The 24,512-nt window shown below is 35.1% G+C and overlaps 8 protein-coding genes across 8 annotated transcripts; 2 read left to right on the forward strand and 6 right to left on the reverse strand.

Moving 5' to 3' along the window:
• Positions 1-2,572: 2,572 nt before the first annotated feature.
• On the reverse strand, positions 2,573-4,416 carry LOC105963033 (Protein kinase superfamily protein). Its single transcript, XM_012987388.2, has one exon. It carries the CDS (start codon positions 4,196-4,198, stop codon positions 2,687-2,689), a length of 1,512 nt encoding a protein of 503 aa, XP_012842842.2. The 5' UTR covers positions 4,199-4,416; the 3' UTR covers positions 2,573-2,686.
• A 519-nt stretch (positions 4,417-4,935) lies between these two features.
• On the reverse strand, positions 4,936-6,883 carry LOC105963034 (SMAD/FHA domain-containing protein). Its single transcript, XM_012987389.2, has one exon. The coding sequence runs from the start codon at positions 6,504-6,506 to the stop codon at positions 5,154-5,156; it is 1,353 nt and encodes a 450-aa protein (XP_012842843.2). The 5' UTR covers positions 6,507-6,883; the 3' UTR covers positions 4,936-5,153.
• A 1,149-nt stretch (positions 6,884-8,032) lies between these two features.
• Positions 8,033-10,174, forward strand: LOC105963035 (hypothetical protein). Its single transcript, XM_012987390.2, has 5 exons — positions 8,033-8,358; positions 9,236-9,350; positions 9,457-9,546; positions 9,642-9,740; positions 9,840-10,174. Exons 1-5 carry the CDS (start codon positions 8,291-8,293, stop codon positions 9,939-9,941), a joined length of 474 nt encoding a protein of 157 aa, XP_012842844.1. The 5' UTR covers positions 8,033-8,290; the 3' UTR covers positions 9,942-10,174.
• Positions 10,175-10,677: 503 nt separating this feature from the next.
• Positions 10,678-12,529, forward strand: LOC105963036 (1-aminocyclopropane-1-carboxylate oxidase homolog 11). The gene is made up of 3 exons (XM_012987392.2): positions 10,678-11,335; positions 11,838-12,159; positions 12,244-12,529. The coding sequence occupies exons 1-3, from the start codon at positions 10,800-10,802 to the stop codon at positions 12,523-12,525; spliced, it is 1,140 nt and encodes a 379-aa protein (XP_012842846.2). The 5' UTR covers positions 10,678-10,799; the 3' UTR covers positions 12,526-12,529.
• LOC105963037 (1-aminocyclopropane-1-carboxylate oxidase homolog 1) lies at positions 12,518-15,412 on the reverse strand. The gene is made up of 3 exons (XM_012987393.2): positions 14,544-15,412; positions 13,346-13,667; positions 12,518-12,951 (listed from the first exon to the last, which is right to left on the reverse strand). The coding sequence occupies exons 1-3, from the start codon at positions 15,092-15,094 to the stop codon at positions 12,700-12,702; spliced, it is 1,125 nt and encodes a 374-aa protein (XP_012842847.2). The 5' UTR covers positions 15,095-15,412; the 3' UTR covers positions 12,518-12,699.
• A 1,042-nt stretch (positions 15,413-16,454) lies between these two features.
• Positions 16,455-18,859, reverse strand: LOC105963039 (transcription factor bHLH104). Its single transcript, XM_012987395.2, has 5 exons — positions 18,565-18,859; positions 17,711-17,797; positions 17,319-17,399; positions 17,040-17,202; positions 16,455-16,956 (listed from the first exon to the last, which is right to left on the reverse strand). Exons 1-5 carry the CDS (start codon positions 18,699-18,701, stop codon positions 16,708-16,710), a joined length of 717 nt encoding a protein of 238 aa, XP_012842849.1. The 5' UTR covers positions 18,702-18,859; the 3' UTR covers positions 16,455-16,707.
• Positions 18,860-19,954: 1,095 nt separating this feature from the next.
• Positions 19,955-21,978, reverse strand: ETFBETA (electron transfer flavoprotein beta). The gene is made up of 5 exons (XM_012987394.2): positions 21,820-21,978; positions 21,427-21,711; positions 20,784-20,864; positions 20,493-20,587; positions 19,955-20,375 (listed from the first exon to the last, which is right to left on the reverse strand). Exons 1-5 carry the CDS (start codon positions 21,886-21,888, stop codon positions 20,150-20,152), a joined length of 756 nt encoding a protein of 251 aa, XP_012842848.2. The 5' UTR covers positions 21,889-21,978; the 3' UTR covers positions 19,955-20,149.
• A 734-nt stretch (positions 21,979-22,712) lies between these two features.
• On the reverse strand, positions 22,713-23,498 carry LOC105963040 (RING-H2 finger protein ATL16). Its single transcript, XM_012987396.2, has one exon. The coding sequence runs from the start codon at positions 23,496-23,498 to the stop codon at positions 22,713-22,715; it is 786 nt and encodes a 261-aa protein (XP_012842850.2).
• Between the last annotated feature and the right edge of the window lie 1,014 nt (positions 23,499-24,512).

Raw genomic sequence — 24,512 nt, forward strand, 5'->3', positions numbered from 1 at the left:
CCCCAAAGTTAGGTTTAGGGTTATAGGTCAAAATATCTTCTTTTTATATATAAGATAAAAATAGGAAAATATTATTGATGATTGATTTCTTTAATTCCTTGTGTGGATGGGCCCACAAACGAGTATATTTACATTATCATGAATATAATTCTTGGGCCCTATTTTTGAAAGAAACGGAATAAAATATAATTCTTCAAATAACAATAAAATTAATAATAATAATAGTAATGAATTTAATTAGTCTCTTGGCTGTATCACAGCATAATTTGATCCAATGAAGCATAATACACATGTATGTAAGCAAATATGCTGTGTGAAATAGACATTGTACCTTTTTGTGAAATTCTTGAAAATCTTTGAATTAGATTTGGTTCACAATACAAAGCTAAGTGTCAATATTGTAATTATCTTTCGTTTTAATCTTTTTTTTCTGGGTTCAATTCATTTAGTGCATTTTTATTATTATTATTATTATTATTATTATTATTATTATTATTATTATTATTATTATTATTATTATATATTAAGTAATATTATAATTTAAAAATTGTGAATAAGGGCGAAGAATTGTACAATGTGATGCACATGGTTACCCACTCTATGGTGTGTACGACCATTGACCATGATTGGGGATGGGTCAATTTTTTATGGGGTATACCAAATATTGCCACGTCATCCATACATGCCTCATTTAGATTTATGCGTCCAAGTTCATCCACCTATTTATGGAATATATTTCGTTTATTAATTTGGTTTCATCCATACAAAATACAAATTGAATTATCTCATATTTGATAAATTTAACAATTTTAGGGACTTTTAGCTCTTTAATCTCTTTTAGCTAACATCATATACTAGTCAATGTTGAGTATTATACTTTGGACATTGCACTTCCTTATGCTTCATTTCAATATATAATTATAGTTTCTAAGCATGTCCGAATCTTCTTAAAATTACGACAAAAAGCACCCTGCTCAACATCAGATCTCTATTTGCACCACCATATCTTTATCTGTCTACATTGCTACCATTTATACTTCTCTGCATCTTGTTTGAAAAGATGGATGTATATAATAAGAGTCAACTAACCCTTAGTTGAAGTGTTAGAATGTTATCGCCACAAGAATCATTAGTTATTTCTCCTTACAATCAAGAATAATAGAACTCTTAAGGAGCTTCTTGCTACTGTCGTAAAAAAGTGTGGAGCTACATATCCAAATTTGTTGGTTCTTTAGTACCCAGCCTCGCGCGAAAGACTGTACGTGTTGTTGACGAATAACGAAAACATGCGGACGGTTGTGAAGATGCATATTGTCGACATTATTATACTTCTATAAAAGGCGACATTTATCGCCGTCGAAACGACCCTGATTAAATCAGGTAATTCATCAAAAAAAAATTCACTAGGGATTATTGGAGTCTGTACTATGTGTAAAACTAGCCAAAATGAATTTACGACCTAAGATTTCACATTTTCATTAGTACATTTACTGGAAATATCTGAAAATGACGCAGTTCATTACATTTTGATCATTGGTTTGTTGGACTGATAAATAATTTCATGGGTTATTGGAAGATGTGGTAAAGTTACAAATTAATTAGTCATAATTAAGTAGAAACCATAATTCTTGATTTTATTTTTGTAAATATATTCTACTATTTCCTTTTTTCATGGGACCAGTCCATATTGCAAACCACATGGTAAATTCGTACGTGAGGGAGGTCTAATCATATCTTATAAATTTATTTAATATAATTGTACGGAAACGATCATCTTTATTTAGAATATGATTTATCATTAAAAATTTGTGGGTTACAAATTTCAAAAATATTGGTGGGATTAAATTCTTCCATGGTTTCTGACTTTTTTGGTCACACTCATAATTCATAGCATCATTAACATAATAATATTTTGGGTAGTGGGGTTCATTTCTGGACCATTTAATTTCATAATTGCCACTCCAAAATCACTTACCGATACAATGAATCATAGTCCTTTTCAATCAATTTTGTCCTAATTGTGCCTCAAATTATTACGTATCTCATATAATCATTATATTTATATATACATAAAGAGCTTCAAAAAAATCAAATTGGAAGTTGTGGTGTCTTTGTTCACATATTAGAGACACATTTCCAAAAGATGAAGTGACAATTTTAACTTTAATTTAGATTTCAAGATCAAAATTGATCATGCATTTGATTCCTCTATGCCACTTCACTTTCAATTCCTTAATCACTTGAAATCGAACCGATCCAATTGAAGTTAGCATTTTTGACACGACTTCTTTGGTTCGAATCGAAACACTAATTTGAAATTTCGTGAAAAATCAGAAATCGAAATAAGGATTGTGTCACTTCGTTGTTTTGTTCCGCCGACCAGACCACCCTTGCAGGTCAATCTTGACCTAAGCAGCTAAGCTTCGATTGTTGAAGTTGACCATGCGTTGACCGTGCATGGGCCCGTTTTCTTTAAAGTATCGAATCATGATTCACAAGCAAATGTATTCGGGCCCAAATAATTGATTTTAAGGTTTTAATAGTAATGAATGAGGCCCAATATACAACATCGTTTAGAATTTCAATCCACATTTCATTTTGAGTTTTATTTTAATATTTTTATGAAATTAAAATCATGATTTATATTTATATAAACTAGACACAAATTGAAAAGAAAAAATTATTACTACTCACTGCAAATCTGTAACTTGAGAGACTGTAATTCCATCTCCAAATCACACCTCTTCTTCTTCTCTCTCTCAATCTCCATCCTCAGTTTTGTAATCACCTCCATCAACTCATCTTCCCTGTTCTTCTCTACAGTTTCTTCCCCACGGATCCATGCAATCATTTCCCCCACCTGTTCCTTTTGATATTCCAAACTCTTCTCCAAAAACATTAAACTCTCCACCACAACTCCCATATTTACACCGCTGCCACTCTCTGCCTCGTTTCCGTAGTAACCATCATTGGTGTTTCGACCCTTTTCATCAGAGCCCTCCGTTTCTTCGGGACTCGAATCCGATCTAACGGCTACTAAGCCCTCATTGCCGTTTTCTTGGATAATGCTTTCACTTCCTTCTTCTTTTGGTTCGCATGGAAAAACAGGCTCCATTTTAAACCCTTCCTCGTTGAAGTTCCACCCGCTAATCCTTCTCTGTTTCGTATTCTCCCCCGAAAAGAACCCATCTTTTTCATCAAAATCAACATCGAGAAGAACATCACTTCTGTTGAACGATAAAACCCTCTGAATTTTTCCTCCCCTAAACCTCTGTCCAACGCAAGGCAACCCTTGAAGCAAATTCTTGACCAAGAAATCGGTGCTTCGACAATTCTTGAAAAACGAGTGCCTCAACAGCTTCTCCGAAGAAGGCCGCTTCGACGGATCTTGATCGAGGCACAAACTAACCATATTCTTGAACGACTTCGAAAACTTCCTCTCCTTGCCCTTATCATCCTTGCTCTTCTGATAGTGGTCGGAAAACCGAAACCTCTTCGTAATTTTCACGATCAAAGATTTCGAAGGAGGTAGATGCGAGAGCGGGGGCCGCCCATGCGCTAACTCAAGTGCAGTAATACCGAACGACCATATATCCGCCTTGAAACTGTACCCAGTGTGCGAGTGCACCACCTCGGGGGCCATCCAGTACGGAGTCCCCGCCACGTCAGTCAGCATCATTGACCTGGTTGACCAGTTGGACTCATAAATCGATGCAGAAACACCGAAATCTGCTAACTTCACCGCCCCGTTCGAGTCTATGAGAATATTACCAGCCTTTATGTCTCTGTGCAGATGACCTTGACCATGGAGATATGATAGAGCGGTCAGGATTTCCTTGAGGACTGTGGCGATCAACGGCTCAGATAGGCCGTTAGGGAAGGAAGAGGAGATGATTGACTGCAAAGAGCCGCCAGAGATGAACGGCATCACCACCCAGAGGCGGGTCCCGACGGTGAACGAGCAGTGAGCTTTGAGGATGTTCGGGTGGCAGAGGAGCGTCATTGTTTTGGCCTCGAGGCGGAAATTGTCGAAATTGCCCCCGGAGCGCTCGAGGTCGATGGCTTTGATTGCTACTACGGCAGAGTCCATGGTAATGCATACGGCCTTGTACACTATAGCGCTGACTCCTCGGCCGATTTCTTCGATGATTCTGTAGCAGTTTGAGTCTAAGGGATACTTCTCGTCGTTCGTCGCCATTCTTGAATTTTGTGGGGGTTTCAGTTATTTTCTTGGTTTATGAAATTTATATTCATTTAAGATTTAAAAAGAAGGGATAAGAGAAAAGTGGGACTACAGTGGTTTTCTTGTGAAAGAAAAAAGATTATATGCAGCTGTGCTGTGTGTATCTGTGAATGCAGACAGTGTAAAGTGAAGGCCTGATGCATGTGATTTTTTCAACTGTTTTATGTATCAAGATGAATATATATATATATATATGTATATATATATATATATATATATATATATATATATATATATATATATATATATATATATATATATATATATATATATATATATATATATATATATATTAAAAACGTATAAGTTTTGATAAAGAAGATGAATTTAGTGTAGGATTGAACTTCTTGGATTAAGACAGACAAACAAGATCAGTGGGAAAACAGAGTTAAAAGGATCACAAAATTACATCACTTTGCGTGTGAAGTAGATTAGATACACAGCCTCACATCATAATAAATGTTGCGTATATAATAATATTATTTTTTTCATTAATAAAAATCATGTTCATTAAATTAGTATTTTTCACACAATAGAGATTACCAACAAGTAACTGATACAGCTCTCTTTGTATAACTGAAGTTGATACTTATGCAGATGCTTACTGTGATGATGATGGTAAATCTATTATTTAATTATTATTTTCTTGAAATATGAATCTATATCAGTGACATAATTATAATGCTAATTGCTTCTGCAACAATAGGCTTCATTGATCAAACGAACGAGATTTGACCCGATAAACGCAAACTAAGTTACGAACATCGTGTGTGTGAACTGGAAATTTTCAAGAAAAACATACCATTTCAAGCATAATTGGCTAAATAATTCATAACAAGAACTAAAATATACATAACAAAAATATATGCATAGCTAAATACCTTAAAATGTCACGAAAGAGGTTCGTTCTCTAGTCGATAGCCATTTTACCCTTGTCCTTAGCATTCTTCTGCTGCAACTTAAACTCGTGTAGTCTCTTCGATTTTTGCTTCATCTCGGAGATCATCTCTTCTGTTTCGTCGATAATTTGTTTAGGCAAATAAACTTCCAAAAATTTGAACCATTGCCCTAAAGTCATATTCTCCAAATCCGCCACCATCTTCCCGTTTTCATCGATTTTAACCCCAGATAATCCAGCCGATCCAGTATCACCTTTTCTTTCAGAACTCGCTCTCTCCACAAACTCATCGGCTCCAGCTTCTGATCCCGTTTTCTCTTTTTCACGTATTTCACTCTCCAACTTCGGTTCTTCCTTCTCTTCTTCTACTACAGGAGTCTCTGCAATTTTTATCTTTCTCCCCCTTTTACCCTTTGGTTTCTTTAGGCCTTCAATAACATCCAAATCTATTACAGCTTCAACTATGTTTTCTTCCTTACTTGAATTCCTAGTCCTCCTCGTACTAACTCCAACCCCACTAGTCCCCAAATCCTTCAATGAATTCTCGTTGTTCTTCGAAATTCTAGTCGATCTTTTGCCAAAATTACTCACTACCTTCACATCAACCTCAGCCACTTTGTCCGTTTGTTCCTCATTATCAGATAACTTTTCGACCCGTTGTTCCTCATTTTCAACCAACTTTTCGACCCGTTGTTCCTCATTTTCAGCAGCCTTGTTAATTATCAAATTCCCCACATTAATTTCCTTCTTCGAACTTCTAGATCTTCTTCCTCTTGATTTTTCACCATCAACAGCAGACTCATCCACCAAATCCCCAAATTTGTCATTTTTAACCCTAGCCCCCAAATTACTGTAACTCCCCAATTGATCATCACCCAATCTCAACTCAGAATTCTCATCAAGCACTTCCAATTTCTCGACCTGATTCCTCACCCCACGCCTCGCATTCCTCCTCACGTGTCCGGAACCACCCTCGTTCTCGCCTCCACTAACTTCAAATCTCACATTAATGGTGGTCTGCTCGCCGAGTTTGATGACGTCACCTTCCGACAGAACGGCCGGTTCGGACGGATCCAGCTGCACATCGTTCAAAAAGGTACCATTCGAAGAACCTAGGTCCGTGACGGCCCAGCTCCGGCGAGCGGGGTCCGGCGAGGGTTCGACTTGGATGCGGAGATGCTTGGAGGAGATGCCGGCGTCTTTGATGCAAAGAGTGTTGCCACGCACAATCCTGCCGATGTGGATTGTGGATCCGGGTCGGAAATCGTTGGTTTGACCCGAAAGCGGCCCTTTATCCACGACGAGTCTCAGTACCGGGCATTGGTTGTCTTCTACGATGGGTGCAGGCTTTTTTCTGGGTGGCATGTTTTTGGATTTGGTTTGAATTGGAAAGAGAAAATGGAAGAGAGGGGTTTTTTTGATTTTCAGAGTTTGAAATTTGAATTGGTTTTGGACGGCGCCACACTCCACAGAGGGAAAATTGCAAGGTAGACGAAGGTCTGATTTCTTTTTTATTTACAAACATTGCCACTAGAAAATTCAAAATAGCATTTTGGCCCCTATTATTTAGGGAAAGTAATACCTCGTTTGGTTGGGAAGATTAGTCATTATTAGTTAATAATTGGACTTTGTTTGATGTTTGGTATCCTAACACAACTTACCTGGTCGATGCACAAATATTATGTTATCACGTCTCATCTTGTATTTTAAGGAGTTTTTCTGTTAGACGTCTGTAGTCCCGATAAAATAATTGTGTTTTCATTAAATTATTTAATCTTAGATAATCAATAATTTGAGGCCCTCGTATCATATATAATTTTACTTTTCTCCTTGTACTTTGGCTCGATATCACTTTACCCTTCTACTCTTGATTGCATCAATTTGCCCTATGTACTTGAAAACTTGTCTCAGTATGGCCCTCGTTGTTAGTTGTCAGACATTTGACCTTCACACCATTTGATCTAATTCTAAAAATTACAAAAAAATCACCCATCCCAGTGTAAATAATTATTAAAAAAATTAAAAAAAAAATTGACTGGTGTCGTGAACTATGTTTTCTCGTTGTTTGATTTTTTTTAATATTTATTTAAACTGGGATGTGGCGTTTTTGTAATTTTAGAGCTTCGATCAAACATTGTTAATGTCAATTCTGTGACAACTAACAGCGATGGCCACATTGAGACAATTTTTCAAGTGCAGGGATTAAATCGATGCAATCGAGAGTAGAATGGGGTAAAATTAATATCTAGCCAAAGTACAAGGGGGGAAAGTGTAATTTACCCAAAATATAATGTACATGTATTTTTATGTATAAACAATAAATTTTATATTTTGTTTTGGGCCCTAAAACAATTCAAAAAATTGGGGGGCCTTAGGCCCATGCCTAATTACTCTAGTGGATGGCCGGGCCCACTTCTTGTTAGACCAATGTATGTCGATTCGAATTTGGAAATGAGTTCTTCATTTTCATATTTCTATATTATTCTTTATTAATTATTTATTAATTATTTCAATTATTTTTTAATTTTCCTTTGGTGAAGTTGTCGAAGAACAGAAAATAAAACAAGGGAGAGGAAAAGAAGAACAAGAAATGAGTCAAATAAAAATAGTTTGACTTGTTGGTCAAAATAAAATAAACTAGTTTGACTTGAATTTCCGGAGCAGTAGAGAGTAGAAACACCTCTCACATTCTGCAATGATGTGTGAACAAGACGCGCTTCCACAGTCGGCCACGTCCCTGCCGAAATACGTCGCAGACGAGTTTTGATTGGCTGCTTAGACGTGTCCCCCTTTCTGCCTCCACGTGTCACGTTCAGTCAGCACATATCGTTTTCATTTCGTACTCGCGCAGCTCGCAACTATAAACCACAACGAATCTACAAAATTTAAAAATATTATAATTTTTTTTTATATTAAATATCTTTTTAAAAATTTGAAATTACTTGCCGCCTTACCATTTATCTCTTCCTGCTCGAGCTGAAGTACTGCAGCTGCAGCGCAGTGTACAACTCTGAGGACTAAATAAGTCATTTTCTATTTAGTATTCTTCCGAACAATTACAAAGCTCCTAAAATCTCTCCCACTCCCATTGAATCTCTGTCAACCCCCAAATCTAATTTCTAGAGAGAGAAAGGGAGAGAGAGAGAGCAATGGCGTTCCTATCTTTTCTCGGTAGACTGCTGTTTGTCTCTGTCTTCATTCTCTCCGCTTACCAAGAGTAAGACTTCGTATCTACTATACAGATCTGCGCTTCTTTTTCACCTCTACTGTGTATACTTTCTCACGCATTATTTTCTGTTTTTTGTCCAATTTTTTTCATGATTTTCATGCATTTAAATGTTTTGTGTTGGTGTTTGGAGATAAATCAGAGCTGGATGTAGCTTGTTTTTCATCTTTTGGTTACCGTTGGATCTGATGGATTTATCGCCCAATTTATCTGCTTTATTTTAACCTTTTTTTTTTCCAGTTGATGTTTTGTTACCTTAATTGCAGGATTCCTTTATTGTATTTAGTTTTTTATTTTTTATTTTTAAGAATTAGGTATTCATGGAATCATAGGCATGGTTGTTTGATGGAATTATGTTAAATTAGTGAGTTTGGTAATAATCTGACTAATAATAGTGCAATTACCTTACTGTGAGCTAATCGACTTACTGGACGATGATGTCGACTGTGTTTCCGAGGATAGATAGGATTTAAGCTATTGCACCCTTTACTGAATTAGAATTGCGAATGTTGGTGCTTCTTGATTTGGATTTTACAACGCTCGTTTTAGGTTATTTTTCGGTGATGAAATTTACAGATTACTCAGACTTGCTAGTTTACTGTTGTCTTAATCTTTGACACACTGGAGTTTTTGTTGATTGAATTAATCTTTGATGGTTCTTAATCATGTGAAGCTGTAATAAATGTCTCGATTCTTGATTAGTCGAAAGTTCAGATTCATATTTAACGAGTCCATGTGTCCATCTTTACACCACATCATGTCAGTTGATTAATGACAAGTCAAATCCCTTGAATAATCGGAGCTTTTCGAAGTTTTTTGCTGTGAAAATTTTCACTTTCTTATGCATCCTACTATAAAACTTATTTAGGTTCAACGAATTTGGTGTTGATGGTGGGCCCGCGGCAAAGCTTTTAAAGCCAAAAATCAATGTTCTCTCAAAGCACGTCGCAGCCCAAACTGGATTTCAAGTTCCACATGTAGAAGTAAGTATTCCCTTCTATATATATTTTCTTTAATGGAAAATTCATATGGTGAAATCATATCAGTAATTACAAATTCGGGATTTAAAAAAAGAAATTATTATTTCAGATGAAACAATTAATATTGGGAGCCATCATAATGAAGGCACTTGGAAGCCTCTTGTTCGTCTTCGGCAGCTCTTTCGGAGCTTCTATTCTGGTATTTCTCATTCGGGAAAAAAATCATATTCATTGATATAAAGTTTCAAACTTTTATCTTTGGACACTAAAGTTTTTATCTTTGTGTATCCACAGCTTCTGCATCAAGCAATTTCAGCACCAATCTTGTACGATTTCTACAATTACGAAGCTGACAAGAAGGAATTCGCCCAACTCTTTGTCAAGTTTACTCAGGTTAGTATTCAATGGACTGGTAATAGCAATTTTAGATACGTCGTTAGTTACTTATCAAGGTAAATTAGCTCACATTGTCATCTTCTTTTATCTAAATAGAGTTTGGCATTGCTTGGGGCTCTGCTTTTCTTCATCGGCATGAAGAACTCAATGCCAAGGAGATCATTGAAGAAGAAGACTCCAAAAGCAAAAACAAATTAAAAGGAACAAACAAGAATGATCGGTTTTTAGTCGGTACATTAACTTTACGTTTAACAAATTTGCCTGATTGTTACTAGAGTCAGTTTTGTTGAGGTTGTATCACTAGCAGCACTGTAATGCCTTTATTTTCGTTCGTCTTTTTTTTTTTTTTTTCTTCCTTCGACCATGTTATTACAGTTCAGAAAATTTCAGACAAATCTGCCATTTGATGATTTTAAATTCTGGATTCAGTATGTGCTCTGCTTTTCTTTTTATTACCCAAACTCAAAGTGAATTGAAGTCTTGACCTAATACTATTCAGGCAGGGCTTACACAAGAAAAAACAAGGTTTTGTTTGTTTTATTTTGATTAAAACAAGTGCAAATTACGGCCACCCCTGAGGAAAGATAAAATTATGAAAAAACCCCTATTGAAGGAGGGGGTTTTCGTGAGACAATATAGTTAAGGGGCTGTTGTAATTATCTAAACAAGAGGGTTTTTTTTTTTTTTTTTTTTTGTAATTTGATATTACATCAGGGATGACGGTAATTTACTAGTAAAATAATAATAATGCATATTATTTTTTTAGCAATTCGATAACATACAATATTATCACCATCACTTTGATCTCATCTACTTAATCAATCATCATCAATTTTGGCCTTTTTATGTGATCTAAATCTGTAGCATATATATATCTCAATAATTATTATTTATTTATTTATTTTAGATCACATGTGAGGTGATCCCTGACAGGCTGATGCTGAATTAGAAAAAATAAAAATATATAAATACTAATTTAATGCATCTAATGTGAACCATATGTTATAATCTCATCTCTTTCTTGAAATCCCACTTGATCAAAATTCAGACAAAAAAATGGTGCTAACAAAAGATGTTCATGGCAAAGTCCATCCAGCCGACAACTCTCGATACGATAAAAACATCATCGACGTTCAAGATTTCGATAACACGAAAACCGGTGTGAAGGGGCTCGTCGACTCCGGTGTCGAAAAAATCCCGCGAATATTCCTCCACGAGGAATACATGCTTGAAAAGAAATCGATCTCTACTAAATGCGAGTTAAGTGTTCCGGTTATCGATTTTGCGGCTTATCCGCGCGGCGAAATCGTGGATAGAGTTAGAGAAGCTAGTGAGGAATGGGGGTTTTTTCAGATAGTGAATCATGGGATTCCTACAAGTCTCATGAATAAAGTGATTGAGGATGTAAGGAAATTTCATGAAATGGAGGATGGTGTGAAGAAAGAGTACTATTCTCGTGATTTCAAGAAGAAGGTGTTGTACAATAGCAACTTTGATTTGCATGTAGCAAAAAGCGCTAATTGGAGAGACACGCTTTATTTGATTATGGCGCCAGATCCACCAAAACCTGAATATATCCCTCAAGTTTGCAGGTACATCACTAGTTAAGAATGATTAAATCTTAAATCTTTATTTTTTTTTAAATTACTTTTTCTTAATACTCGTAATTTCAAAGCACCGATCTCTTGACAGTGAAAAACTAATTTCAATTTACGATTAGCGTAAATTACAACCGCCCCATGAAATAAGATTTACTTACAAAAAAAAAAAAACTTCGGCTTCCAATAATTACAACCATCCCCTTGAAATTTGTAAATGTATTACGTCAACACCTTTTGTCGGGAGTGAATGTAAGAAATTTACAAATTTCAGGGGTTGGTTGTAATTTCTCAAACAAAAGAGTTTTACCTCAGGGATGTGGTTGTAATTTACCCTTACAATTCAAATTAAAATTTGGGAATCTAAAATTTATTCCTATTTCGGTTTTCCCGGAAGTTTTAAAAATTAGAACCGACGGAATTCGGAATATTCCAATTTCGAACCTAAAGCGTAATGACAATCTTTGTTAAACTCAACAAAATTAAAAATTTGCAGAGACACCATGATCGAATACTCGAACCACGTAAAGAAATTGGGGATGGAAATATTCGGGTTCCTCTCGGAGGCACTCGGGCTAAAATCGGATCACTTGAAAGAGATGGATTGTGCGAACGGGCTTTACGTCACGGCCCATTACTACCCTCCTTGCCCCGAACCCTGTTCGACATTGGGCCTCAGTAGTCACACTGATAGTGGCTTCTTGACTCTTCTTCTCCAAGACCAAATTGGTGGTCTACAAGTTCTCCACAAAGATGAGTGGGTGAATGTACCTTTTTGCCCCGGGTCTCTTATAGTCAACATTGGAGACCTTATGCAGGCGAGTTTCGTAATCCCTTTTCTCTGTTTCAAATTAGCTGTCGCTCGAAAAAGAATAACCCGTGTCGTCTATATTATTTTGCAGCTCATCACAAATGCCAAGTTTAAAAGTGTCTACCACAGAGTACTAGCAAATAACTTGGGTCCAAGAATCTCGGTAGCATTCTTTTTCAGGATGCATATCCAAGAAACAAACGATTCCCGAATCTACAGACCAATCGAGGAATTATTGTCCGAAGAAAATCGACCAATTTACCGAGGTGCCACCACAGAAGAAATCATTGCATGTCGGTACGCCAATGGCCTCGACGGAGTCCCTCTACTGTCACACTTTAAGCTGAAAACAAAATCGACCCCACTTAAGTGAACGAGAACATAGTCGAGTTTTATTTTTTTTTTCTTTTTTTTTTTAGAATTGGTTGATGAAGTTTCGTTTTATTACATCAAAACAAATGTTTCGGACAACAAATTACACTTTTATTTCTATCAGCATTACAAAATACATAATAATTTTCATCACAAGATAAAAAAACAAGTATATCTATAGTCTGAAATGCAACAAGGCGGAAGTGCCATCGAGCCCCTTAGCACGAAAGAAATCGGTATATTCCTTGGCTGTGGTTGGGCGATACTTTGGCGGATTCTCTTCGGACAGCATCTCTTCAATCGGTGCCAACACTTTTGGGCTCGGCCCGGAATCTCTGCCGAAGAAGCTCGCGACAGATATTCTCGGCCCGGTATTGCTTGCCAACACTCTGTGCTCCACACTTTTGTACTTGTCATTTGTTACTAGCTGAAAAATATCACCCATTAAAAATAAATCAAGAGACAATTTGTGCGCGAATGAATATCTACTTAGGCCTCGATTAGTCGTGATTAATTACATAATTGGAATTCATTGGATATTTGGTTAATCCAATAACTTTTCACAATTTCGAAAGAAAAACCTAATTATATAATTATATTACCGTCGGGTCCAATAAATTATCTCCCAATTAGTCAAGATTAGAGCCATATTCTCCACAATTGCGGCCCAAACCCGGAAAATTATTAGACTAACCAAACATTCAATAAGGTCTTTCCCCTCTCATACTTCCTCATAGCGTGACACGATATGAATATTAAAAAAAAAAAACACTTGCTAACCAGACGAGGCCTTAAAAGACGAACAAAATCCAGAAAAATACCTGAAGAAGATCGCCGATGTTGATTACCAAGGCCCCCGGTATCGGGACAACATCAACCCAACGATCGTCGTGAACCACTTGAAGCCCTCCCAAGTTGTCTTGTAAAAGTACGGATACAAAATCATTGTCCGAATGCCTTGTGGTGCCCAATGTCTTATCGGGCTCCGGGCACGCCGGGTAGTAATGGGAGATAAGCGCAAGCGAATCCGCGCATTCCATTTCCATCAGACGATTCGGGCTCAGGCCCAAACCTTCCGATAGCAACTTCAACAAAGTTTTCCCCAATTCCATCACTTGCTTAGAGTATTCTAACATGATTTCTCTACAAGCACAAATATGGTTACATTGATCAGATTAATTTGGATTAGATATAATAGTATTTAATTGTTTACTAACTAACTAATTAGGGCAAATTACGGTCACTTCCTGAGTTATGATCAAATTACGAAAACTCCCCTCCTATTTGAGTAATTACAATCACCCCTCAACTATGCATTATCTTACGAAAATATCCTCCAAAGGTAAATTTAGGAATGTTAAATCGGTAAAATCGAACCATCAAACTGAATATACGAATAACCGAGTTACATAAATTTAATGTAAAAATATTTAAGGGTAAATTACACCCACACCCCTCAGGTATGCTTAAATAATTTTAAGGTCCCTATGGTATCGATAATTACATTCACCCCCTGAAATATAGTTAGAAACTCTAACGGTATAATGCATTGGATACATTATTCCGATAGGGTTCTAATGGACTATTAATTTTAGCTAGTGGTGGAGATAACATAGAGTTATGGAGAGTTATGAGGTGACATGGCTCCCCCAATATTTCTTAAATCACCCATAACTCTTTGTTGTCTCCACCACTTCCTGATAATAATAGTCCGTTAGAACTCTATCGTAATAACGTATCCAATGCATTATCCCATTAGAGTTTATAACTACGTTTCAAGGGGTGAGTGTAATTATCGATACCAGAAGGACCTTAAAGTTATTTAAGCATACCTTAGGGATGTGGGTGTAATTTACCCAATATTTAAAATGAGGGGTGACTGTAGTTATCGAAACAAGAGGTTTTTTTTCGTAATTTGGGCCGGAGTGGCTGTAATATGCCCAGCTAATTAATTAACTAACTAATTAATTAACTAATTAATTAACTAACTAATTAAAAGTTTATAAAAATAGAATATACCTGCAAACAAGAGGCAATTCCTCCGGCTTAGGTGGATTAGGAGCAACGGGGATAAAAATGGAGTCTCTCCAATTAGCTGCCGGAGAACTGAACAAATCGAAGTTGCTGTTAAATTTAAACGCTGCCGTTAAATCTCTACTGTAATACTGCTTCTTAATCGCCGTTTCCTGCTCGTTGAACCGACGAATTCCGTCCAGCATCTCCTCTAGAATTCTGGCTTCTATGCCGTGATTAATAACTTGGAAAAAGCCCCAACTTTCTGCTGCTTTTCCGACCTCGTCGACGATCTTCTCGCGGATTCTGGGATCCGTGTCGATTCCGTCGAGATCTATCACCGGAAAAGTACTGGAGTGGGTTGATTTGGTCGAGGTTGTGGTGGTGGTGATATCTTTCAGGCTTTCCGGTGGATGGATGAAGATTCTCGGCAGCTCGGTAACTCCGGCGTCGACGAGTCCTTTGACGCCGGCTTTTGTGTCGTCGAAGGCCTGTAGTTCTGCTCTCCGGTCGTATTTTGTGGCGGCTGGCGCCTGGATTTCTTCACTAGCAACCATTTTTTGTGATGATTTGTTTTTGGCGAGGCAAAACAACAGTAAAGATCGGATTTTTATTATTATTTTATTTTTTGGAAAACTCGAAAAAACCCCTAAACTTAGGTTAAATTACGAAAGATACCCCTTCTATTTATCAAAATCTCCTGGACGTTTGTTTCCGTTTTATACTGACCCTATGCGGTGCGATTTTTTATGGAATTCTTTTTATTTCAGAGGATATCCCTGAAAAATCGAGAAAGTGCAGTGACATTGCAATGCAATGTGAGCAGATAATATGACATTTTTTGGGAAATATTTCCTAAAATAATAAAGTTCCATACTATAAGGGGTCGGTGTAAGAAAGAAATAAAAGTTGAGAGGATTTTAGTAATTACAGATAGATGGGACCTTATTTGCAATTTATCCTAAGTTTAGGGAGTACCCTTCATTTTCCATCAATATCTAGACGAGCTAGATAGAAATATAGTCCAATTAATAATAATAATAATAATAATAATAATAATAATAATAATAATAATAATAATAATAATAATAATAATAATAATAATAGTTACCAAAAATAGGCAAATACAAATTACAACACCAAAAATTTTCATTTAATTTTGATTTTTTTCTTCAAAAAACAACCTCTTGTCTTGGTTTCAAGTGGTTATCATATTTCATTAAGTATGTGATTCAATGATTGCGGTATTCAGCTCTCAATTTTCTTTAAAGGTGGTCCCACCTTGGGCCCCACATTTGACATTTCCCACTTGTTTTTGTTTGTTTGTCTTTTTCTTTTTTCCGCAATAATCGACTTTCTTTTATAATTTCAAAAAATTGCAGCAGGATAAGTTTAACTCTAAAATTCTCGAATTAAAATAAGTATTGAATAGAATACCTAACTATTAATCATGTATAATTATATATGAATATTCCCGATTTTTCTATTGCTACATAATACAATTTTATATTATGGGCCGTAGCCCCAAATTACATGCTCAGATCAAAGCCCAATATTATAGGCTTAAAATCATAAGCTCAATACATCAGCAGAAGCCCAATTCCAATTAATAAGGGCAAATTACAATCACCTCCCTGAGGGAAAGTCTAGTTACAAACCCCCACCCCCATTTTTAAGAAATTACACCTAGCCCACTATAGTTTGTAAATTTCTTACATCAACCCCTTGTACAAAAGGGTGTTAATGTAAGAAACTTACAAATTGCAGTCAGGTGGATGTAATTATGAATAATAAGGGTTTTTTTCGTAAATAAACCTAGGTTATACTTTACCCTAAAAAGGGTAAATTGATAATAACACAACAATAAGAACTAATGCATAATAAAAAATAAAAAAAAAAAAAAAAAAAAGAAGTTGATTTCAACCAACAATAGAAACCCTCCATATACTACACCAAGCAATAAATCCTAAATCCGGGCACCAAAACAACACAGTTCGAACGTTATAAAATCGTCGACTAATTCAGCAAAAACATAATCCACTTCCCTCAAGAAAATCGAAATCTTTCCCACTTATTCAATACTAGAAAAAAATTTAGCGCCGAATATCAGAAAAAAAACGAAGCTAATCAATCGGCGGATTAAATTCATATTCACAAGCTTATGAAAATATCAAGCAGCACGAGAAAAGGGCTCGGGATCTTGAGATGTGTCACGGCCAGCTGGCGGTAAATACTGCCACATAGGCACAAGACCGAAGTTGGGGTACATGGGCATCTTATTGGGCCCCGCCTGATACATCGATGGATGAGCTGGCATGAATCCCGTCTGAGGAACAGCCATCGTTTTCAATTGCTGCTCCATTCTTTCTTTATCTGTCTTAAGCACCATTTTCTCATCTCGAAGTTCGATCTTCTCAGCCTATTATCAAATAAAATTATTTCTGACAAATTTTCTTTCGATTCCGATTGTTAGAAGTCGACAGCATAAAACGGAGAATATACCTTTAGAGTTTTGATCTCTTCCAAGAGTTTTTCGTTCATCTCTTTGTACTCGTCTGATTCGGTTTTTAGCTGGTTTAAAACCCTAATGGCATCACCGAGTATGGCTAATTTGTCGGATTTAATCGGTCTACCAGGTTCCAAAACCGAAGACAGTTCCGAGAACCTGTGTGAAACAAAGTACATAGAATGTTCTAAATTTTCCAGCATTTTCGGATTTACAACTTTCTTTCAATAATATGAACTAAGGACTTATATATAAAAAAAATACGAAATACATACCTTTCATTTAATTTCTCTCTCCTCATTCTCTCACGGCATGCTTTGTTTCCCGTTACACCACATTGACCACTACTGCGTCCTCTGTAAAATCGTAGAATCGCAGTCAACAAAACCGAAAAGAAATTTAGTTCCGGTTTTGAAAAAAAAATGTTTCTTCATCCAAAAATTTTGGTCACGTAAATTCAATTATTTAATACTAGAGCTTTCTCAGAAACAGAAACGAGATTCCCAACTGGTTAGTTAAGCAAAATATGATAATATTTCAACTCTAATATTGGATGAATTTCTATAGACAAACACAAATAGAACTTCTTTGAACTCGTATAGCCGAAGAGCTAAAGAGAAGCTTTACGAAATATTCAAATATGTTCATATGTCATTTTGATTATTACCTCTTTCTTCGACATTCTTGTTCTTCGGCGCATTCACTTACTTGTGATATAATTCCACTAAGTGAGGCATCAATTGTCACACCACCACTGCAACAAAAAATAGTTGGTCTTATTAGAACCACTCTTGCAGAAAATTTTACTCGTAATGTAAATTTGCCCGGATAATTCCATTCACAAACCGAAAGCTAGTAAAAATATACGACAAAATGCAGAGGTAATAGATTTCCTACATCAACACAATATATTTGGACTTCAAACAAGTTAAGCTCAAATAGATTCACACATGATTCCCGATACTAACGGTTATCCTTAATATTCCGTTTTATAAAATTAAGTCTAATTACAACTAGCAATATGTTTCTTATCGAAATAATATATTTATTTTTATGATCATTGTTTTGAACATCATTATGTAGAAGAATCACACTACTATTGATTAAGTGATAATGTATCAAATTTAACGATATCGAAAAAGTAAAAAAGCTCTAGAGACGGCTGGCGAAACGGCCAAAACGCCCCTCTTGACCAATCATTCTACTCCACATTTTGTATAAAATTTCACAAAATAATTTTTTTTCACAAAATAAAATTAAAATGAAAACAAAAAAAAAGGTTTTTTTTTTTTTTTTTATTAATTTTCTAATTTTCCCCTCAGGTATTTTGAATTCCAAACAGAGAACAGAAGCTGAAATCCCTAAATATTGGAGACAAATCTCTTACATACAGAAGGAAGAGAAGATAAACTAACAGACACACACAATCACACGCATCGCACACGCGCACACGCGCAGGGGTTCTAACCAATTTAAACAATGATGATAAATGAAATAAAAATAATTGAGATAGGGGCTCACTTTTGGATGGGCGGCTGAGGGTTCCAATATAGATCGGCCGCCGCCGGAACGCCGTCGTCCAAGAGGCTGCTGCAATCAATTAAGTCAGTCCAGCAATCGTCGAATGAATCCAGCTGATTATTACTATAATCATTCATTTTTCACAATCAAAATGTCAAAATTAGGGCAAAGAATTGGGAGCACTCAATTCAATTAGACATTGAAAAAAATGCAGGTTTTTATTTTGATTTTTTTTAAGAGAAAGCGAATGTTGAGAAATTTTGGGTTGAAAAAAAAAAAGAGAGTCGCGAGATATGATTCGAGCGGTGGGGAGCTGAACCATTTATAAACCGACACGTGTCCACCCGGGGGGTTGGGGGTGGGGGGTTAATTATTGGATTAGCAACATGCAAGTTGTAATTTGAGCCGCCGAAAATCGTATTTGTGTGAATAAGACATAAAAGTGTTGGAATATGGAATCTGGTTGTGCCATTTTTTTTAATTAGATGCTATTATTTGGCGTGATATTTTATTTTTATTTTATTTATTCCCTCCTATATTATTATATTATTACTAACTAGCATTTTCTTCCCGTGCGATGCACGGAATCGGATTTTAAAAGTGAAAAAATTGATCAATTTAACAAATAGAATTTTTATCTTTATTTCTTAAGATTTGAGATATAGATGCACGGTTTAGTGTCAATTTTGATAATTGTTGAAAATATAATTAGAAAATTAGTAAAAAAAATATTAAAAATAAATAATTACAAAAATGCCATTAGGGTTTCGTAGGGTTGTCCAACGTTTCTTTCTTTTATATATAAGATTATTATTATTATTATTATTATTATTATTATCATCATTATTATTATTGTTATTATTATTATTATTATTATTATTATTATTATTATTATTATTATTATAAAAGGTGTCATTTTATTTATAATTTTGGGGTGTACGAGATTTTCGTTTCATTTTTATTTTGTAATGATTTTTATTATATTTATAATTTTATTATTATTAAATTTTATTATGTAAATATGATATATAAACCGGATAAAATCATGTTTAAATATGTTTTGAGGAAGTATCTAAAATTATAAAATATAAAAAAAAAAAAAACTGATTTATTTTTAATTTATGGTCGATTAATCACCGTCGCACCAATTAATCATGTGGAGTGTTTAACCGCCTCAGATCCGATTCCGCATTTCACAACCATTGTCCAATTCACAGACTTCACCATTGTAGAATATTTATTTTATTTTATTTTATTTTATTTTCAATATGAAAAAAAGAGAGTAAATAATAATAAGAGTGTCTGTGGACTAAAATTAAATTTTTGCCACTTGATGAATACATGTGCATATATTGGCCTTACACATGTATCAAGGGACAAGGGACAGATGAAACAAAGGGTAAAAGAATCTTTTAAAGAATGAAAATAAAAATGCAGTCTTGGAACATTTTCAACCTCACAACAAATTCCCATGTTATGTATTCTTACACAAATACATTACTCAAGGTAGTAGTTAAATAAGTGTCACTAACATTGTGATTAGTAACACTAATTAGAATCTGCTAAGCACTTAGAAGTGATCATTTCATATAACACGAGCTTCGTTTTTCAACCTGTCGATCAATTCGTCTACAGAAGAAAGTACGGTTCCTGATTTTCTTTTCGGGGGTTCGGCCACTTGTACAGCTTCCAAATCCGATTTAATTTCCACATTTAGATCGTGTGGAGTCACTTTCTTTATCACCTTTGATTTCGCTTTCATAATATTCGGGAGGGTTGCGTATCTCGGTTGGTTCAGTCTCAAGTCAGTCCTGCAAATGTCGCAATTTTAGTGCCATTTTCTTTATTTGAACACGATACAAAGGCAAAAAAATAAAAGCAATATAAAGAACAAACGAAAAGCGAATAAATAAATTTTTTTTTTTTACGTGATGACAGCAGGTAAATCCAAGGATAAGGTCTCGATGCCACCATCGACCTCTCTGTCTACTGTTGCTACTTTATTTTCTGCGTCGAGTACAACCTAATAGAATGCAGTAGTAATCGAGTTAAAATCAAGAAAAGCACAAGAAAGAGGGAAACGTTTATTTTTGAAAATTTGATTCTTTTGCAAAAAAGGGTATGCGAAAACGCAAACGCTCGAAAAAACGAAGTTCTGTATAAAAATAATTGGTTTTATGAAAAAATGACATAATTGTAGTGAAGAAAACGAGGGTAACCTTGGAGGCGAAAGTGGCTTGAGGCCATTTGAGAAGCCCTGCAACCATTTGGCCCGTTTGGTTACAGTCATCGTCAATTGCCTACACAAATCGCGACATCAGAAACCAATATCCGAAGTAAAATCTTCAAGAATCGTTTTAAAATAAATAAATAAATAATAGGACAACAACATATAAAGGAAGAAACTCAAACAAGCAAATAAGGAATGCTTTCTAATCAGTATCTTGAAAAAAATCGACACAAAAAGAAAACAACATCCGACTGCCAAACGAAACGTGGCTTCCGGAAACTTCCGAACAAAATTTGAGAACTTCGTTTCTCTAATAGAAGCTTAGACCAGCAGTACTAATTAAATTATGTTCTTTTCGAATGAATTCGAACACCCACGGAAAGAAGTTCCGAGCTTATATACCGGGACTACGAAACAGAACACTCGATTCCTTAAACTTCTACTGACCGGTTTTAATCTCATACTTACAACATTGCCACTGGCTAAAAAGCTTACATTTTCAATATGTAGAAGAAGCCTAGAATAAACACAGCTATTAAATTAAACCCTCAAATCCCCAAATCTTATAAATCACAAAATAGAATTTGCCCTAAATCCAATTTCAGAGAAAAAGCCCTAAATTGAAAATTGACCTGTTTTCCAAGAAGAAGAAGGCCGGGCTTCTCAGCATCAACAAGCGCTTTGAGAATTTTGGCAATCGAAAGCGGGTAAAGGGTTCCTGCGTAGTCCACGTGGATGGCCCGATCAGCGCCCATAGCGAGCCCGGTTCGGAGTGTGTCGACGCATTGGGCCGGGCCGACGCTGACAGCCACCACCTCGGAGGCCCGACCCGATTCCTTGATCCGGAGCGCCTCTTCTAACGCTATTTCGCAGAATGGGTTCATCGACATCTTCACGTTCGATGTCTCCACACCACTCTGAAACAAATTAAAAAAAAAAAAAAAAAAAAAAAACCCAAATTTGAGCTAATTTTTCATTCTATTTTCTCCCAAATCAACCATTTGTGGATTGTCGGGCCTTGTTACCTTGTCGGGTTTGACCCGGATTTTGACGGCGTAGTCAACGACCCGTTTGATTGCCACTATGATCTTCATGGTTGCCGGAGAGAGAGGGAGAGAGAGTTGCAGACGGAAATGATAATGAGACGTAGAAAAATGTGTTGAGTTTTAATTGTTTAATTTTTATCAAATGTTTTATTATTTTAAGCTTTAAATTAAATAAAGAGCATATTATAAATATTTGATACATAATTTGGCAAGATCAATTATTTAATTTTTAATAAACAAAATTTAATTAAAAAAATCTTGAAATATGTTTTCTTACATATAAATAAAAAAAATATTATCAACTTTAAAAAGGTCCAATTTAAAATTCCCCATAAATCGAAATAAATGATCATTTAGCTCAAATTGTTCAAGAAAATTCAAAATTTTATTCGACTGATCAATTATAAATAAATATTGTAGAATTCATTAATATCCATATTTTAATCACAAGTCTTAAATATTTATCCACTTTGTATTATAATAATAATAATAATGTTTTTTTTTTAATTTTCATACCTAAAATGATTTTTTTTTCCTTGCCACATATAATTATTAATTGACTAGGATAGACACTAGTGACTGGACAAGGCATGGTGGGAGATAATCGAGCACGTGTAGAATAAGCAAACTTGGGCAAAATCGCATGAATTTACAATTTTTTTTTACAAATAATAAAATATAATTATAATTTGATTCTTTAAGGCCTTTAAGAACATTTTTTTTTTGTAAAACTTGAAGATATATACTACTAGTCTACTACGTATTGAATTTGCAATTTTTAGACCAATAACAAACTAATACAAAATGCAATCCTATATAATTCTAACAATTATTTATATAAAAGAAAAGGAGAAAATAAAGAAATTACATAATCAAGAAAACAATGATCTTTTAACTCTTCCATTGCTGCAATAATCCATGGAGAAAGACCTCCTTATAATGGGATGAACCACTTCAAATTGTTCGTCTTTCTGCCTACTATAAATACACTCGTCTCCCATGCTTAGAACTCTTCTGTTTTTTTCCCCGCTTCTCGAAATCCCGCTTTTTTCAAACTTATCCTTCGAAGGAATACTCGATATAAGTTGGCCCGAGTTCGAATTTTCTTGTGATTCTATTTCAATCACCACACATTCTTCGTCGTAATTAGAAGGGCTTTGATCATGAGCATGGATTATTGTTTGATCCCAATAATTGAGTCTTATATCATAAGCCAAAACACTTGTTCTGCAATTAGGGCAATTGGCATTTTTGTGAAGCCAAACATCTATACAATCTACGTGGAAGTAGTGTCCACAAAACGGGATTACTCTAATCATCTCATCCTCCTCGAACTCGTCCAAACAAATGGCGCATTCGTAAGGCTTTCGTTCCGAGAATTCAACTTTCTTGAATTCAAGAATTGGGATTGATCTTATTGCAGATGCATCGAGCCCTCGATTTTCGCGTCTTGGAGAGTAGAACGTCAGAGGGTCATCGGAGATATGGCTTGTGCGGTTTAAGTAGCATTTGACGACGAATACGTAGTAGCCAATTACGAAGAAGCACGTGGATAAAATGCCAAACATGGCAATAGCTATTATGGGTGAGTTTATTTGTGGAGTGTGCAAAGGTGGAGTTGTGATGGGAGAAAGGGCTTTTGATGCATCAAGATCCATTGAGAAATAATTAGTACAAGTGTTGATTTTTTGTCTTAATAAATAGTGATCTCATGTTTCAAGATATAATATTTTTTTAAGAAAGATTTAATTTGAGAGGGAAAAAATAAAAATTAAAAAGGAGGGGAGGGGCCAATGTAGGAAAAAAATGGTAGTGTAAGTCAACCAATTAAAATTGGATTAGTAGCTAGCTCCTAATTAATAGTCTTTATTAACTTCTAATTAATAGTTCTACTAATCTCTAAATATTAGCCTCTAATAGTAGTTCTTTGATGAGCATTTAATTATATTAATTGATGAGAGGAAATTGTGTTAAAAAACTAGGGGTAAAGTTTCACAACATTAAAAGTGAAGATGCCTAGGAAATTAAAAATTATATATGTAAAAAATATGCCAACAAAATAATTACCAATAAATCATTTATAAAAAGTTCTTGTGACCAGGATGGTTGTAATTCATAAATAAAAAATCATAGAAATCAAATGCTTTAATTATACCCAAATGTTTAAATAAGACATACATATTAACTATATACGAAATTAAAAAAAAAATATAAATTACTTTAAAACAATTATACAAAGTAAAACATTTGGGCCTATTGAGCCCATTTAAGAAACATGACCGGGCTATGCTTGTAGTCCAGGCTCAACAAATATTAATTTATAAATTATTTTAAAACAATTATACAAAGTAAAACATTTGGGCCTGTTTTATGTAGTCCAATTTTTTTCCGAAAAGTTCGATTTCCAATTTTTTATTATTTTTAAATTTTCTTTAAGAAAATTGAAATAAATATAAGATTTCGATGTCCAATTCAATTTTTTTAAAACTAATTCCAAAAAATAAAAAATGTACTTTCAATTCTAAATTCCGATTTTCGATACTTTTTTTCAACGGAACATGAATCGGGTTTTTCACTTCAATTTTTTTTTTCCTTTTCAAAAGTGCTAATTTCGGTCCAATTTCCGTCCCTACTTTTGTTGATACCAAAGGAATGGCGAAAGGTGTGAAAAA

Source organism: Erythranthe guttata, chromosome 14 (genome assembly GCF_056151865.1).
Source record: "Erythranthe guttata isolate IM_541 chromosome 14, IM_541, whole genome shotgun sequence".
Lineage (NCBI taxonomy): Eukaryota > Viridiplantae > Streptophyta > Magnoliopsida > Lamiales > Phrymaceae > Erythranthe > Erythranthe guttata.